General features: G+C 38.1%; 1 protein-coding gene across 1 annotated transcript in view; it reads right to left on the bottom strand.

Moving 5' to 3' along the window:
• The window catches only part of IRAG2 (inositol 1,4,5-triphosphate receptor associated 2), a gene marked incomplete at its 5' end in the record, with an annotated part of 91,234 nt that overhangs the window by 57,124 nt on the left and 15,921 nt on the right, over positions 1-18,189 (bottom strand). The window contains 10 exons of the mRNA XM_082849525.1: positions 3,009-3,172; positions 4,190-4,300; positions 5,053-5,187; positions 7,132-7,231; positions 8,443-8,507; positions 8,613-8,672; positions 9,952-10,008; positions 12,223-12,300; positions 14,436-14,486; positions 16,507-16,624. Of these exons, the coding sequence (XP_082705651.1) occupies positions 3,009-3,172; positions 4,190-4,300; positions 5,053-5,187; positions 7,132-7,231; positions 8,443-8,507; positions 8,613-8,672; positions 9,952-10,008; positions 12,223-12,300; positions 14,436-14,486; positions 16,507-16,624 (939 nt within the window). The remainder of the gene's footprint in view (positions 1-3,008; positions 3,173-4,189; positions 4,301-5,052; positions 5,188-7,131; positions 7,232-8,442; positions 8,508-8,612; positions 8,673-9,951; positions 10,009-12,222; positions 12,301-14,435; positions 14,487-16,506; positions 16,625-18,189) is intronic.

Raw genomic sequence — 18,189 nt, 5'->3', positions numbered from 1 at the left:
TATATTTTAACTAAGCGCACGCGCGCACGCACACACACACACACACCTAGCTGAAACAAAAATTTTATGATATATTACTTAGACTTACTATATACAATATATTCTGATATTTTTATATTTATTATTTTAAGTGGGTCATAATCCAGTAAATTGATTTCAGGATCTCTAATTGGTGATCTGTTATTGAAAAATACCTCTTCTCACTTGTCTCACTGTTTTCACTCTTGCCCTCTATAGACAATTCTCTACATGGCAGCCAGAATGATTTTTCAAAACACAAGTTATATTACTTCCCTGCTTGTAATCCTCCAATTGCTTCCCATCTACTCAGAATAAAACCTCAATTCCTAAACATGAACTGCAAGGCTGTGGACCTGACCCCTGCCTATCTTTCTGACCTCATCTCCTACCACTGCCCAGCACTCATCCCATCCCTGTCATGCCGGCCTCCTGCTGCTCCACAAACATACCAAGCTCGTTACAACCCCAGGGCCTGTGCACTAGCTATTTCCTCTGCCTAGAACACTCCCCAGATCATCACATAGCTCACTCTCTCACTTCATTTATCTACTCAATTTATCATCCCTCAGACAGGCCCTTCCTGACCATTCTTTCTAAAATTAGGTCCTGGTCATTCTTGGTCTTCTTATCCTGCTTTAATTTTCTTCATGTCACTTACTACTCCCTGGGATTATATTATATAATTATATGTTCATTCATTATCTGTGTCCCTTGATAGATGTTAGTTTCATGGAGGTAGAGATTTCTGTCCTATTTTCTATAATTCCCTAGCATTTAGAGGGAAAACAAGTATGGCAAAGAGGTGGCACTTGGATGTACAAAAGCATGTACAAATGACAACACGTTTTTCTCACCAAGCCCTCCAAAAGCCTTTTTTTTTTTTTTCTTTCACTGCCTCTCGTTGCCTCACTCAATTCTTTCCATTCCTCAGCACTGGAGTCTGTTTCTCTTGCACCAAAACGGAAGCTTTCTCCTCAGCAAACAGCTAACTCCTGAAAGTTTAATTTTAATAAATATTTCCTACTTCATCTAAACATAGAATTCCCTCTCACCACCACAAAATACTTCACTCATGTTCTCATTCATAGTTAATACCTATAGCCAAATCATTTTGTGTGTAGCCTCTATATGGCTTTGTGTCCTTTAAATTATGTTTAGAAGGCAGGGGCTAAGCCATCCTTCCACTGATGAGTATTATTTTGCCCAATGCTAAGTTCCTAGAATATTATTGATAAGTATTACATTCGATTTTAACAAGTAGAAAGTGGGGGATTAATAGTTGAAAGAATATAGGTTTTGAAGTAGACCATATCTAGGCCTGATCACAGCTCTCACTTAACCCCACCAGGGTAACCTCTCTGGAGACAAATGTGTGTCAAATTCTTAGCACTACATGCAACACAATGAGCTCTCAACAAATCGTACCTACTATTATTTAACTGGGCCGTTTGTGTGTCTAATAGGAGAATACAGAAGATTCACTTACTCCTAGATGACTCCAGTGCAGGCCTCTCTCCAAATAGTTCTTTGTTGCTAAACAGAAGAATTTCAATGCTCCCTTTTGTGGAGATGGTATCTGTGTAAGGAAGCTGCGTATCTACTTAACCCATTCCTCCTTCACCACTATGGGGAAGTCTGGGCTCCCGGTTTCTTTTTTTTCTTTTTTTCTTTTTTGCGGTATGCGGGCCTCTCACTGTTGTGGCCTCTCCCATTGTGGAGCACAGGCTCCGGACGCGCAGGCTCAGCGGCCACGGCTCACGGGCCCAGCCCCTCCGAGGCATGTGGGATCTTCCTGGGCCGGGGCACGAACCCGTGTCCCCTGCATCGGCAGGCGGACTCTCAACCACCGCGCCACCAGGGAAGCCCTCCCGGTTTCTTAGGGAAAGCAGAAGATCATCTTCTTGAGAGTTCCTTCTGGTATTAAACGCTCTCTGATACCTAGTTTCCTTACTTGGGGGGAATAAAATAGTTTCTTCTTGCTATTTTCTTTCAGCAATCTTGGTCTCTAAGTACATTTTTTTCTTTTACTTTATTTAAATGAAAAATACACCCATATTCATTCATTCAGTCAGTCAAAAAGCATTTCTTAAGGGAATGCTAAGTAGGGCATTAGCAGCTATATAAATAGTGGTTAACAAAAGATCTAACCCCTGTCCTTGTTTAGTATGTGGTTTACACAGTGTACAAATTTCGAGAGTTTTCCCCAGAAAACATAATAATTAAGGGGAATTCCCTGGCAGTCCAGTGGTCAGGACTCCGTGCTTTCACTGAGGGCGAGGGTTCAATCCCTGGTCGGGGAACTAAGATCCCACAAGCCATGCAGTGCAGCCATAAATACATACATACATACACACATACACACATACATAAAACACAGGTACTTCAAAAAAAAAAGAATTAAGGTGAGAGGAAGGATAAGATTTTAAGTCACTTTATATTTAGAGTCTTCTATTCCCTATGACTTCTTTCACTTGAAATTTAATTGATTAGGGCCCAATGTAATGCATTGTACCCTGAGATGGAACATAAAGCCCAATGGGATAGGAGTCAACAGTTCCAGCATCAAGTCCTTCCATTAACAGAGCTATTCATAGATTTTCCATTAATAACTCTCAGGTCTTGATCAATTCACTTTACATCCTTTTGCCCCAGTCCTCTGTAAAGTTATGAGGTTTTACTAAATAATCTCTAAGGTCCCTTCTGGTTAAAAGAATTCTATAGTCTGATTCCAAACTCCTTCTCTAGGGAAAAATAACTCAATATATGGATTTCCATAGATTTCAAGTTTATGACTTGCAATTTTGAATATATAAGTCAATTTCATACTCTTTCACAATCCAAAATTGTCAGACAAAATGTCTTCCCTGAAAAAGTGTCATCTGAAATCAAGGTATACAACTTGAAAAAAGTAAACTGAATGTCGTGGCACAATTACAAACATGTTATGTATATAAAGCATGGGTTTCTTATATATAAGGGATCATCACCTGGGAAGAAATTCTTTTCTGAAATAAAAATATTCCAGCCTGAATCTCTTCAGAATCTCTATCAATTCGGCAAACTCTTTATCAAGGGATTCTTTGTGGTTTCTCAAGCTGTTCAGCATTAATATACAAAGATTTAGTTTCTCTTCCTTGATATATTTGAATTCCTATAAGAAGAGTCACAAAACAAACTCCACTGTTCCAATGTTAAATATAAAGAAATAAGAGGCAATATAACATGCTGTGGCCATTCCCACCTCAATAGCATTCACGGTTACTGGACTCTAAAATTCTAATTGAACAGATAGCAATTCGCAGTTGCCTACAGATTGATTATCCTGTGGGTTGATTATCTCGATTTAACAAGTACATATTAGGTACCCATAGTGTGCCTAAAATTGAGCTTTGCTTTCTTTTTCTTAAGATACGTGACCATTTCATCAATAATCACAATTGCTTCAGAATATAATGGGACTAGGAAATGCAATAAAATCAGTATTTGTTGATTACCATATTCAAACACATATTAAAAACCTTTTTAAAAAGGTAAGTTTGGCAAGGGCTGAAATTAATATTCCAGAGTTTTCAGAGTTTACTTCATGCTTTAGCTTAACTCAGGGGGCTGAGAGATGTTAGGAAGTCGTCTGGCAGTCAAGAAGCAGAGATAATAAGTGATGGATAAATTAAAGAGATTTCTTTTTATATGCTTCCTTTCTAACAAAACTGGGACTAGCTACCTCAGAAGTTTCCATTTTTGATACTCTGCTAATTTCTGGTATAATAAAACTGTCAGAGTCTCAGGAATAAGATTCTTTTGCACAATTATCATTCTATCAAAGTTAGAGAATTTTGATAGGAAAAATTCAAGCTTACACCAGCCAGTCCTCGGAAGGATTCAAATAAAATACACTTTTAATTAAATCAGCTTATTTACTCTTTGTCTCTCCAAGGCATATCCCATATCCTCACACTCACCGTCTCTTTCATTTGTTACCCTCACACTCACACACACTTATCTTAACCATCACACTCTGTCACCCATACATGCACACTCCACACACATCGCCAGAATGAGATGGCAGAACACAATAAAGTCTTAGAAATGATACTGTGTATAATAAGCGTTACCTGGGTTAAGAAAGTAGAAGAAAAACCAGGAAAATCACAAAATATAGAACACTTACAGTAAGCTTGTTCTCCCACTTTTCTTTCACAGTAATTTCTGGATTAGTTGCCCTAGTTACGCACTGTAGAGAACTACCAATGAGTGTTTCAACTTCAGGAACATCTTCATGCTGAAAAAGAGTTCCACATCTTCAACCAGGAGTTCAGTGAAAGCCATATGCAATTATATAAGAAGAAGTAATTTAGACAAGGTTTTATACAGGTAATTTAGGAAGCCACCAGAGAGTTTCTTGTCATCTAAGGCCACCCAGTGGCTTTCCTTTATCCCAGGATGTTGCCATGTGTAGATGTTAACTCTCATCAGGTGCCCTATACATGCTGAATATATTGGATAGAACTGTTTTCCAGAATAAAACCTACCCATTTTCATTCTCCTCTCAAATAGAAGGAAACAAGCATTTTCATGGATTTTTTTCATTCATCAAACTAAATACTACCTAGAATATGCTAGGTACTTTGAAAGGGACTGGAAATACCAACATGAAAATGTTGTTCTCTGTCTTTTCTGACCATCTAGAGTTTCCAGTCAAAAATCTAAATGGAGAAAGAGGTACTAGCCATTAGCCAGAAGGAAACTGTTCAACAGATACTGCATCTTCAGCCCTTTGATACCAAAGATTAACCTGTAGGAAAAACAAGCTTAAGCAATCCATATCTAATGGTCAACTCGTTAGTCCTGATTGACCCAGAACTAGAAGATCCACATCAGGAAGGTTTGAGAAAAATCTTCTCATTTCATAGTAAGACAAATTTGGGTCCCAACACACAGATACGCTTGTGCTCAGCAAACAGACTGTAGGTCAATTATCTGCAGACGTTCCTGGCCAGTGAAACAGCACAATATGCAGATGTTATACAATACCAGCTTCTGAAGCATAGCTGTGAACTCCACTCCCTTTTGTTCAAGTTCTCTCAGTAACAGCAGCATTTCTTGGTCCATCATTGTGTCCAGAGATGACAAGCTGATTAAATTGCACTGCCACTTGGTTTCATTGTTCTGAAACAATTACCAAAATGTCCACAGCTCTGTCATCTTAATAAAGAACATTATTTTTATTTTATGAAAATGATGCCCATGGGTCAATGTAATTATCCCCATCAAATAGTTCTAAATAGTCTAATGAAATCCTCCTAATATCCCCCCAAAATTGTTTTCATTTTCTCTCTTAGATGGCTTTAACTTAATATTTACTCATTCTTAAGGAAAATTCATGTATCCAATAGATAACATTTACATGTAGGTGATATTTTATGGCTTTAATTTTATGAAAAGAGGGGAAGGGAAAGAAATTCACAGAAAAAAAAAACTGCTGGGGGGCATGCAATAAATCCCATTGAAAACAGACTGGTTTCTTTTGTCTGTCCTCCACTCATAGAAGATACTCTCAGATGATATTTCACAAAGCAAATTTCTTATACGTCTCTCAAAGCCTCTATGTCCTGTCATATTTTAGATATATGACAACAAAGTTAACTTTCTTCTTGCTATCTGTTGGAAGAAGGTCATAGGGCTCTTATTCCAGATTCCAATTAGAAGGCAAAGACTTCCTAATCCATTAGTGGGATAAACTTCAGAGCCAAAACATTGCCAGCTGTTTAACCCCTGTTCAGAACTCTAAAGCTTTACAGGATGGCATCTTGGCACCATTATTATCTCGGAGGACCGGGGATAAAAACACATTGCCGTGGCAGATTGGCCACCACTTCATTCAGTCTGGCAGTTTGGCTTGGTATCAAAAACACAGTAAAAATGATGAGTATTTGAAACAGAATGTCAGGAAAGCACAGCCCTCAGCAGAATGTTCGAGGCTGCCTGAGACGGCCTTAGGTGAAGGCAGCATATGTTGCCCTGCATCCTTGGCAGGAGAAATTCAAACAGCATTTGCCCCAAGGACATTCTCTCCTTTCAAGGTCATATCACAGCTGTCAACAGGAGGACATTCTGGGCATATCCATCATCTACCCAACATGGAAAGACCATCAAAGTAGCGAAACAAAGCAATTTGCTAATAAAACATTTCCTAACATAACAAGCACAAAACTGGAAAGTACAAAGGAGTAAAAATATAGTAGGGAGGTGGGTCCCAACATTTCATCCACAAGAAAGCTTTCGACTGTTTCCTCCCCTAGTGTAAAGAAATGGGTCTACGAACAAACTGGAGATTTTTTTTTTCTTTTTTTTTTTTTTCCGTTAGGCGGGCCTCTCACCGCTGTGGCCTCTCTTGTTGCGGAGCACAGGCTCCAGACGCGCAGGCTCAGCGGCCATGGCTCACGGGCCCAGCCGCTCCGCGGCATGTGGGATCCTCCCGGACCGGGGCACGAACCCGTGTCCCCTGCATCGGCAGGTGGACTCCCAACTACTGCGCCACCAGGGTAGTTCCAAACTGGAGATTTTAAACCAATAATTCATTTTGCCATTTTAAAATTAACCCAAAACATATAAAAATGCTAATTTATGTTCAGAACATAATAATCAGTGTCATTAATTTGTGTTGGTACAATTACATCTTAAAGCAAAGAAATTTCATCTTGTTTCTGAGCATCTTTATTTTTGGTAGATACATTTACTTTGGGGGTTTGGAGAAATACTAAAAATAGTTCATGGATCTCTACTGCTATCTTTCAGACCCCAGGCTGGGGATCACTGCAGGTAGTTTGTCCTGAAAAATATAAAGAATATAAAGATTTCTAAAGTCCAGATTCACTGAACACACATTTCCACAACCCCATGCTGGAGTCTCACTATAGTTTTCAGCCATAACTTGAAAAAGATCTGTTCTTCCAGGCTAAGAGACTTTAGACTTAGGTTCTATAAACTATCAACAGATTCCCTCAAAATGTCATGAGTGCTTTGCAGCAAGCTACAGAACTTCACTTAATAGCAAGCTATCCCATGTGGTGATTATTTTTTAAAGTCTTCCATTTGATGATAATCACCTACCTCTGCAGACTGAGCAAGAAAGAGTTCACAATGTAGAGATTTTTCTCCTTCAGAGTTGACAGTCTTATGCTCTCCACTGACATTCAACTGGATTCCATTCCTTGGGGAAAGAAAAGAAAAAACATAGTCGTCTGGTTAGGTACGCCTCCAATATTATGTTTTAAGTCACCACAATAAGGTTTATTTATCACCAAACAATCAGTGAGCACCCATGTGTGCCAAGGATTGTATAAGGTACCTAAGAATACAGAGGGGAATAAGAGGTAGTCCCTGGGACTTCCCTGGTGGCACAGTGGTTAAGAATCCGCCTGCCAATGCAGGGGACATGGGTTCGAGCCCTGGTCTGGGAAGATCCCACATGCGCAGAGCAACTAAGTCCGTGCACCACAACTACTGAGCCTGCGTTCTAGAGCCTGCAAGCCACAACTACTGAGCCCACGTGTCACAACTACTGAAGCCTGTGCACCTAGAGCCCGTGCTCCGCAACAAGAGAAGCCACCGCAGTGAGAAGCCCATGCACGGCAACAAAGAGTAGCCCCTGCTCACTGCAGCTAGAGAAAGCCTGCGTGCAGCAATGAAGACCCAACACAGCCATAAATGAATGAATGAATGAATGAATGAATGAATGAATAAATAAATAAATAGAAAGAGGTAGTCCCTGCCCTCCAGGAGCTGCACACACTAGTGATTCCAGGTGGTTGCAAACAGGTAAGCTATATTTTCTTGTTCTTAAGAATTGGAGCCAATAGTTAAAATTGTTAAAATTTTCACTAAAAATCTAGATTTCTGGCTTTTCTTTAGAAAATGGGAACATGTGGCCACACTGGGTCCATATATTCTTGATGTAACAATTATCTGGAGCTAAACAGAGTAACCCCCCATCTTTACCTGGATAATGCACTTTCCTCATCGTCACTTCCCTAATGTAAGTATGTGCACTTACCCCACTGACTGTACTCATTTTTGTTACCTATGGACTCCTGGACTAGCACGTGACACAAAATCAGAAACAAACGATCATAATATAAGGTAGTGGGTGCTAGGAAAGAAGTAAGAATAACGTGCCATGCATGAACTCAGAAGGATTACTTAATCTAAAGGTATCAGAAAAGCAAGGAAGGGTAAGGCAGGGTAATGGAAAACTTGTGAAGGAATTCGTCCTCTTAGGAGAAAAGCAGAGAAAATATCACTTACAAAGGTACAGAAGAAAAGAACGTGGCACATTCAAAGAACTGCACATAGCTCGGTAGGTGAAGCATGTAGGGCGGGGGCACATGACAGAAGGCTGGTGACGGGGTGCTCTGTACTTACACGATGAGTTCCTGTTGCAAGTGCTGTAACTCATGAGCCAGTTTGTTTTTCTCCCCTCGTAAGTTCTGGAAATCACATACAACATTAGGCCGCACGTGTTACTCTAGTGGGACATTCACATTTACGTTTAATAACCCCCCCTTGCAAGTTGTGAGATCGTTATGGTATACCTCTATAACGTTTTCATATTCTATGATGGTTGACTTAAGTTCTTCTATACTTAAATCCTTCTGAAAAGTAGGAGAGAGAATTAATAGCAAATAAATGTATGAGTCCACTAAATTGTATTTACTAGACTATCAATCTGAAGAATTGTAAATGCCCAAAGATGATGAGACCTTCTACTAATCTCATTATTGGAAAACTGAACTAGTCTGTGTTTGTGATTAAAACTAAGCAGAAAAGAATGGGACAGCAAGGCAGCTGTATCTGACTGGTGTTAATTACGTTCTGTCTTTGCCTGTCCAGTGGAATCATACCCTGCAAGGTAATTCTTAAGTCCAAGTCAGAATTATATTACTATGGTACATTTAAGAAAAAAAGCAGTTTTTTACCTGCAGAATGACTAATGAATTATTAAGGCATCCAATTTTATCCAGTTCAAACCATATCTCTGTTAAAACCATAGTTTCGTACTGCAAGACCAGACGGTACAGTCAGTGTCTGACCTATAGTTCTAATCCACGACTAGCATGGTGCCTGGAGCATGAGAAGTGCATTCTGAGTGCTGGGCAGGAGTGCAAAATGGTGGAAAGACCAGAGTTACAGAGGAAGTGAGCAACCACCACTACCCCATGGCACTACATGGGGAGTGAGAACACCCACGATGAGGTGATACAGTTGGTACAATATTCAGTATCTTGGTCAATGTCCACAAGCCGTGAATGGCTCCTTTGAAACCTCATAAACTGCAGGGGAAGGAAAAGAAGTGAAGTACTGCTCTTTCTTCACTCTCCTGTCTTGGAATGTGGAAGTTTATTAACTTAGTGTGTATCCTTCCTGGGTCTTTTAAAGCCACCATAACCAGCATCTTGGTAGCCGGCAAACTTTGTTACCAGATAGGCTATAATCACAGGACACAAAGATAAATAGAATAATATCTATCTATCAAATCAATCAATCAAACTAGGTAGAAAATAACTGAGGATATATTCTTCTTTTTCCCTAAAATGACTGACTGCACACTCATTTGTGTTGTTATGAATTAAAATTGCATCACCACTATCTAGCCAATGACTGGCAAATTGGCACACTAGTATTTGTTGAATAAAGGGATGAACATCACCAGAATTTACAGAGGATACGTTAAAACATCCCAGATGGAGAAGTCAGTATTCTTCACTCAGAAGAATATTTTTGTTCTTACAAATAAAGAAATGTCTTGTGACAGAATATTAGAATCAGATATGTTAACAGGGGTGAAGTTACACAAATGACCATCTCCTTCCTTTATGACTTGGAGAGAGCTAGTGAGTCCCACAGGCCCTCATGTGAAGAGACAGGACCAACCTTCTGCAAACTTGCATCTTTATTAAGCAAAGTGTTCTCATATGTGTGTAACTGCATCTGAAAAGAAACACATTTAGGAAAGGCCATTGGGACATTGCTTTGGTAAAGGACAGTGCCACCAAATCATCCAATAGGGAGACATGTTTCTTTGGCACCTTTAATGTGCATGTGTTTTTCACTTTATAAAGAACGTTCACATTAGCCTCACAACAACCCTTGAGGTCAGAGTCATTGCCCTTGCTCTACCAGGAAGGAAATCGAACCTCAGCACTACCCAGAGACTTGCCCAGAGTCACACCCAGTAAGTGACAGAATGGAGACTAGAATCTGAGTCACCAACTCCAGCCAAGGGCTCTTCCCACTATTTCACACTTCATATAATAAGAGGACATAGAGAGTCTTCATTTTTTTGATGAAATTAAAAATCTAGATAGGACATGAACAGAGTCCATATGGACATATAGAAAGCTCTTCCTCTTTTAAAAACATAGTTTAAAAATGTTCAAGATTTCTTTTAGCAAAGTGAATATTAAGGATATATCAGTTTATTCAAACCAAAAGCAAGCTTGTTGGTGTAGGCTTCTAAATAGAATGTAATTGATTAAAATGTATATTGATTGAATGGAAAACCTGGAAAAATAATCAGCATAGTCAGAAGTAGAATCATCATCATCATAATCATATATATTTGATATCCCTTTATAGTTCTAAAGGTATCTTCACATAATCATCTCATTTGAGTTTCCAACAAGCTTGTGGTTGAGGTAGAAACTATCGTATCCATTTAATAGATGAGAAAATTGAGATTTAGAGAAGTTAACTACTTGCTTGTGGTTACAAAGCTTTTAAGTCGAGAAGACAGGATTTGAATCCGTGTCTTCTGGTTCTTTTCACTAGTTTATGACAGTTGTGTTTTCCAAAACAGTCATTCCTAGAATAAAATCAATTTTAATGTCTAAATTATAACTGCTATAATATATGTATATGTACATACCCACATGGAATTGGGGTGTCTGCTAAGAAAATTGAGAATTTCTCATATAGATATGAAATTTAAGTACATCATCATTTCAAACACATACTACAACAAAAAATATTGTTCAAATAAACCATTAGAGATGAGAATAAGCATGACACAAATTCTTGAATTTAATGACAATTGTCTTGTTTCCTGATAATAATGTATTGCAGATAAAACAAAAATACACAAAATATAGACTTTCTAGATGTAATATAGATAAAAATCATTTTTGTAAGATATCATTCCTTAAGGCAATAGAATTGAATTAAAAAATCAAGATAGATTTTTCCCCCATCTCTCCTCATTTTCTGCATTAAGAAGGTACAATAGCTGAAATCTTCCCTAACTTAGGGATTTGCAAAATCAGATACTGTTAAATTAGAAATTGTCACTATAATAAAAGTATAAATAATAATAAGGGGTGGCAAGGATGTGGAGAAATTTGAACCCTCATACACAGCTGGTGGAAATGTAAAATAGCACAGTCATTTTGGGAAAAGTCTGGAAGTTCCTCAAAACGTTAAACATAGAGTTATCATATGATACAGTAATTCCACTCCTAGGTATATACTCAAGAGAAATTAAAATGTATGTCCACACAAAAACTTGTGCATAACTATTCATAGCAGCATTACTCATAATAATAAAAAAGTAGGAACAGCCCAAATGTCCAGCAACTGATGAATGGATAAACAAAATGTGCTATTTCCATACAGTGGAATATTATTCAGCCATAAAAGGAAATGAAGTCATGATGTATGCTCCTACATGAGTGAACTTTGAAAACATTATGTTCAGTGAAAGAAGCCAATCACAAAAGACCGTCTAATGTATATGACTCCATTTATATGAAATGTCCAGAATCGGTAAATCCATGGAGATAGAAAGCAGACTAGTGGTTGTCTGGGGTTGGGGAGGAATGGCAAGTGACTGCTAAAGGCATTTCTTTTTGGATGATAAAAGTATTTTAAAATTGGTTTTGGTGATGGTTGCATAATTCTGAATATACTAAAAACCACTGACTCATATACTTTAAGTGGGTGAATTTAATGGCATGTGTATTATATATCAGTAAAGCTGCTACCTTGAGAAAACAGAAACTGCCTTTTATATAACTCAGATATCTAGAGCAGTACAAATTTCAAAATTGATAACGAAAGGTTATTGTGTCAATGAGTCATAGACACCTTCAAAAAGTAATACTAGTTTGATGAAAGAAAATATTTTACCAGTATTTGAGAAGTGCTTACTTGATGGTGTTTCTCAGTTTTAGACAATTCCTCAATCTTCTTTTCCAATTTATATATATCCATAATGTTCTTAGCATTCTAATGTAAAATAAGATAGTATTCTTAGATTCAGACCAAAAAAATAAAAGGAAATCACAAAGTGTTTTTTAGGAAGTAGTATTTTCATCATTGACATTGTAATCCATTTTAAATTAAGGGACAAAACTTTAGACTTTGTCCAAAAATAACACAATTCTTTTAACGTGATCATCCAGGAATACTCCCAGCAATCCCTTCTTATTTTCCATTTCACCTCAAGCACTCACTCCCTAGTCACACCTTCAAAGTTGTCATTACCAGCAACTGGGATCCCTCCATTATCTTAATTGCAACATCTCACTCTTCAACCACCATTTCTTGTCTTTCCAGGTTACTTCTTTGTGCATCAGCAAACCTTCAATCCCCACTGGAGCCTACAATCCATTGATCCTACTACGTTCTCATTATCCTTCCACCTTCCCGTGAGCTCCATTCCCTCTCGACTCAGCTTAAATTCTTCCATGGTCAATCGTTACAATCTCTCTCTTCCACACCCCTCCAATTCCCTTGGCTCTCCCCAACTTCTTAGTATTTTCTTTTTTCTTTTTTCTTTTTGCGGTACGCGGGCCTCTCACTGTTGTGGCCTCTCCCGTTGCGGAGCACAGGCTCCGGACACGCAGGGTCAGCGGCCATGGCTCACGGGTCCAGCCGCTCCGCGGCATGTGGGATCCTCCCGGACCGGGGCACGAACCCGTGTTCCCTGCATCGGCAGGCGGGCTCTCAACCACTGCGCCACCAGGGAAGCCCGAACCTCCTAGTTTTTAACCTCTAGTTTTTAACCAAATAATTCACTTCACAGTTCTACTTTTCCTAACCACCCTAGTTTAAATTGCACTCCCCACAACTCTGTTTTCTGCTCTTCTTTTCTCTGTGGCACTAATCACCATCTAACATGCTAGTGTCACATGGGCTATTTTGTTTAAGTCTGTATCCTTAACACCTAGAATAGAGTCTATCTCCCGATGAATGTGTGTATAATAAACAAACGAATAAATGTAAGTGAATAATTACCTGAACCATCGTGCCATTACTCTTCACATTGCATCTGATTTTTACTTCCTAAAGGATTCTTAGTGACATCTATAAGCCTTTTCTAATGTAAATCAATAATTGTAATGCTGTCTCATGATGAAGGGTTCTAAGTCTCCTTCCTTCTATCTCAATTCTAAATTGGTATAGTACAATTCTTTGATGCTAGTCAATCATCTGAAATATGAGGACAAAAATATCTTACATTGGGAGCTTCACTGTAAAGCATTAGTTTCATGGAAACCTGGTCTTGTAGCTGTAACATGTCTGAATCTAACACAGGGTTTCTTTCCAATCTTTAGTTGTTCCTTTCCTATCTACTATGAATTTTTTTAATGTCCACTTGGGCCATAAATTGGAAAACTCATCAGACTGTTCACCACAGCTTAATAAATACATCTAATAAACTTATATAAAACCCAAACAAAAAACCGTACATAATGATTAACTTTCAAAAGGTACCTATAGAGAATTTTCCTCCAAAATAGTAACTTTCTGGTAGCTTTGCTACCTGTTCTTTCAATGTTTTAATTCTGTTGCTTAAAAATATATATTGCATAGAAGTTTTCTTTTTTTTAGCGATTCTACTAGTATTTCCTAATATATATGAGGTACATTATGGTTAACCAAATGGCTTCACATGCATTATCTTAATCTTTAAAATAACTGTAGGGAATAGGTATTATTAATCCCTCAAAAGATAAATGGCTTTTCCAAGGTTAGACTGTCAGTGAATTTAAGATCTGGGTCTTAGACTCAAAGACCTTTTCCATCTAGTTTCATGGAATAATCATAGAAAATTATTAGATAATGTCTATACTTTCCTTCTTGATTTGTATATTTTTTAGATGAGTTAATTTCATTTCATCTTAACTCTGAATTTCTTACATCCATTTCTACCATGGATGATTACAAAGGTATAACATACTTCTGTCCAGACAGGAAAACCCTGTCTACTCTTCCTCACTTATCATTTGACAAAGCAACCTGGTATTTGGTCCACAGGAGCCTGAAATTCACATGATTTATATTTAACCCAGGGTCAGCACCCATGATTGCATGATTTCCATATGCTTATCTGTGCCCTTTTCACAATTTCAACATACCTCTTCTTGGAGAATCCGAATCTTAAGAATCAGAGCCCGGTTTTCTGCCTCCTGATTTATTAAGAGAAAAATAATTTAAAAGTATTTGAGAAGTTTATGAAAATACCAAATATTTACTTCCAGGGCTATCAACATTTTTTCTTTTTATCAACCTTAAATATGGCATTGACATATCACAAATAATCCTAGCCTAAAATATTCTCAATACGGGGTTAAGCCTTTGGCTTCAGTTTCTTGGGATCAGTGAAAAGTCACTCTTCTTGACTCAATCTAACTATGACAGGAAAGGAAAGACGAAAAACAAAAGAAAACAGCGTGGTATTTTTCCCTGCTACTTTACCGCCATCTGCTTATGACAGATAGTGTGAACTCATCTATTTAAACAGCACCTTGAAATCAAAGAGTACTAGCTTTCTATTTGAAGCTGTGGATATTCTCAGATTCAACATTACCAGAACATAGGAACATCAAAAATCATTTTATAATTAGGAGCCCTAAATTCAGAACCATCAGAAGAAAACATATTCCAGGACAGGATATACACCAAAATGTTAAAAGTAAATCTTGTGGATAGGGTAGGGTAAAGATTTTGTGGGATTTTATTTTTTCTTTGCTAATATATATTTTCTTATTTTTACAGAGCGAACAGATACTACCTTTATAACATAAAAATAAAAGGGAGGCCATCTCAGGGTAGGATGTCATTGGTATAAGAACGAAGGAACATACACATCACATAGTTGGAATCAGAAGACCTGAGTTCAGTTCTCACTCTACCATTTATTAGACAATGGACTTTGAATAATCAAAACATTTCTAAACTTTAGCTATAACTCTATTAATTTTTTTAAATGAAGAATAGCAAAAAAAAAAAAAAAGAATATCAGCTTCTGTTTCTACCTCACAGACTCTCTGTGAGGACCAAGGAGAGGAAATATTAAAAATTCTTTTGAAATTGTAAAACATTGAATGGTAAAAGTGCAAAGGATTAGGACTGTATATCTAGGACTCTGCACTTTAGTAGCAGCTAACGTCTAGCCCCAGGAGGAAAGAGGACATTACTGCTTTACATGTACTAATTCATTTAATCCTCCCAGCCTTAAAGTAGGCAGTATTGCCATGTCCACTTTGCACAGGGGAACTCTGAGGCTTAAAGACGTTACGTGGTTTGCCTAAAGTTAGATAGCCCTCAGAGTCGGGACTTGGATGCCCACTGCCTGACACCCAAGGGTGGGCTCTTGATCATTGCTCTACATGGCTTCCACATAGAAGCTCCTCAGTGGTCCCAGAATGAGTCTTTGCTGTAATGCATCCACAGAGACTTGCAGTCACCTGACACTCAATGAGTCCAGTCCCCAAATTTGACTGTTGAGGCAAAAGCTAGGCTGAGTTATGTTGGTTGTAGGAAATCATGAGTGAAAGACACAGGCCTGGAATCCAAGTCTTCTGATGACTTAGACCTAAAAATAAATTAGTCTGAATGACTTTCCGCTGACCCCCCACCATGGTTAGCAATGCGCAAATACTGATGGAAGGATTTTGAAGATTATTACTAAAGCTCTAGATAATAGTTTAACATTCCCAATAAAAAGAATTACTTCTCTGGTAGTTGAATTAAAGCTTAGTCTAAATAATGTTTTGCTCTAAAAATTACAAGCCTGTGCTTCTTTAGCATAAGGACTGATTAATGGAACTAATTACTAATCTGTACGTGCTGAGAAAATGGATTTAAAAAAAAAACTGAGAAAAAGGTGAAAGTTTGACAGAGAAAATTTTTTGGAAAATGTAAGTGGTTTCTAGTGTCAGATATTTATGAATTCTCCTATTAACTTCAGAAGGCATTCTAGATCTTCACAAATCATTGCAAATATGACTAATTTGTAAAGAATTTTAATCCTGGTTGAAAAGGAAAACACAGTTTTTTATCCTACCTGCCTTTATTTTTCTAAGGTGTTACCAATTCATTCATCAGTCTACTGATTTCTGATTTTTGTTTCCAAATAAACCCTCTTGGATTTTAGTTATATAAACTATTAATATAGGTCCATTTCAAAGTACTTGGATGACTTACTAATTGTTTGTTCTGGGCTACAATCATGGTCTTCTGCTCTTCTGAAGCGTTCATACTAATTTTCAGTTCCTCCAGTTCTTCTCTTAACAGATTTGTTCTTATAATAGCCTGGTGGGCACTGTGGGGTGGGGAGAGAAGGCAATGAGCAAAACCTCAAATATAACCGTCAAAGATACTAAGTAAAGCCACGGACTATTTTTAAACCCAAGTTGAAAACCACTGAAAACTCAAACCAGATGCCAACAACAGTAAAAAAAAAAAAAAAAAAAAAAAAAAAAAAAAAAAAAACTTACACAAGATCTTCCACAGTCCTTAGAAAAGGAAGGGATTTGGGTGGAGCGTGGTGGGGGGAAAAGGATAGAAGGAAACAAACATATTCCTGAAGATAGAGATTTGGAGGCTCCCTTTGAAATCCATCACTGGCTGAATCACACAGTTCTTTCCTTCTACTAATAAGATGTAATAGTAGTTAATGCAATCCCACAAACAGTTATTGAATAATATCATGATCAGGGGTTGTACCTTGCAAGAGGACCCATGATGTTGGACAAAAGAGACATGGTGTAACCTTAGAGAGGTTAAGTACTAGTGAAGGAGATGACAACTAAACAAACAAGTAGTTACAGATAGTCTTTATATCATATATTTTATTTAAAAGGTTTACTGCAACATTGTTTACAATAACAAAGCATTGGAAAGAAACTAAATGTCCAACAAAGGAAAACCTATTAAATGTATTATGGTAATCTATATCATGGAATTACCTATTTGTACTCCCAAAAGATTATAAACTGTTTTCAGAGCAGGGTCTTGAAGAAGGTATAATTTTTTCCTTACTAAGAAATTACATTGATCATTCAATCAATATTTATTGAGCTCCGACTCCATGCCATTCATTCTAATAGGCATTGAATAAGGTAAAGATGAACACAATCATAAGAACTCTGCCCTCCTGGAACTTATAGTCTAGTAAGGTAAACAGACAATCATAATTGCTATTACAGTATAATAAGAACCAAGGCTGGAGTGAACCCAAGTTCTGTAGACACTATAAAAGGAAGACAGCTCAGATAATGAGAAGGAGGAAGGGGAGGGGGACAGAGGGGGACAGAGGGGATGAACAGAAGCTCACTGAGGGACTGCAAGCAGTCCGATATTGCTGGAGCATAGAGGGGAAAATGGGAGGTAGAGACAAGGCATCAGAGGCCCCATCGTGAAGGGGTTTGCAAACCAGATGAAGGACTTCGGATTTTACCCTGAGTGCGAAAGGAATGCATTGAAGTGGTCAAAGCAGGGGCATGATGTGGTCAGACTGGCAGTTAGGAGGAACCTGCCTGCTGGGGCGGCACAAGCTTTGGAAAAGGCGGGGAACCTAACCAGGAGGCTGCTGCAGCGACCCAGGTGAAAGGTGATGCTGACCTGAACTAAGTGGCAGCTATGGGAATGGAAGGAAGTAAATCTATCTGCGAGAGATAAAGTGGGTAAATTAACAGGACTTGCTATTTGATGTAGAAGTGAAGTCTGGGGAAGTAAAAGGAGACAGAGATTTCTGGTTTGCAGGCAACTGGAAGGAAGGGACTGCTCTTCTATGGCAGACATTCTACTAAGCGCTGGGGCAACCGGGATAAATAAGATACGATTTCTTCCATTAACGAGGACACATTAACACAGAAGGCAAATTAT

This window comes from Leucopleurus acutus (genome assembly GCF_964270905.1).
Source record: "Leucopleurus acutus genome assembly, chromosome: 11".
Lineage (NCBI taxonomy): Eukaryota > Metazoa > Chordata > Mammalia > Artiodactyla > Delphinidae > Leucopleurus > Leucopleurus acutus.
Note: the sequence above shows the minus strand (reverse complement) of the source record. Positions and strands in the feature narration are given on the sequence as shown.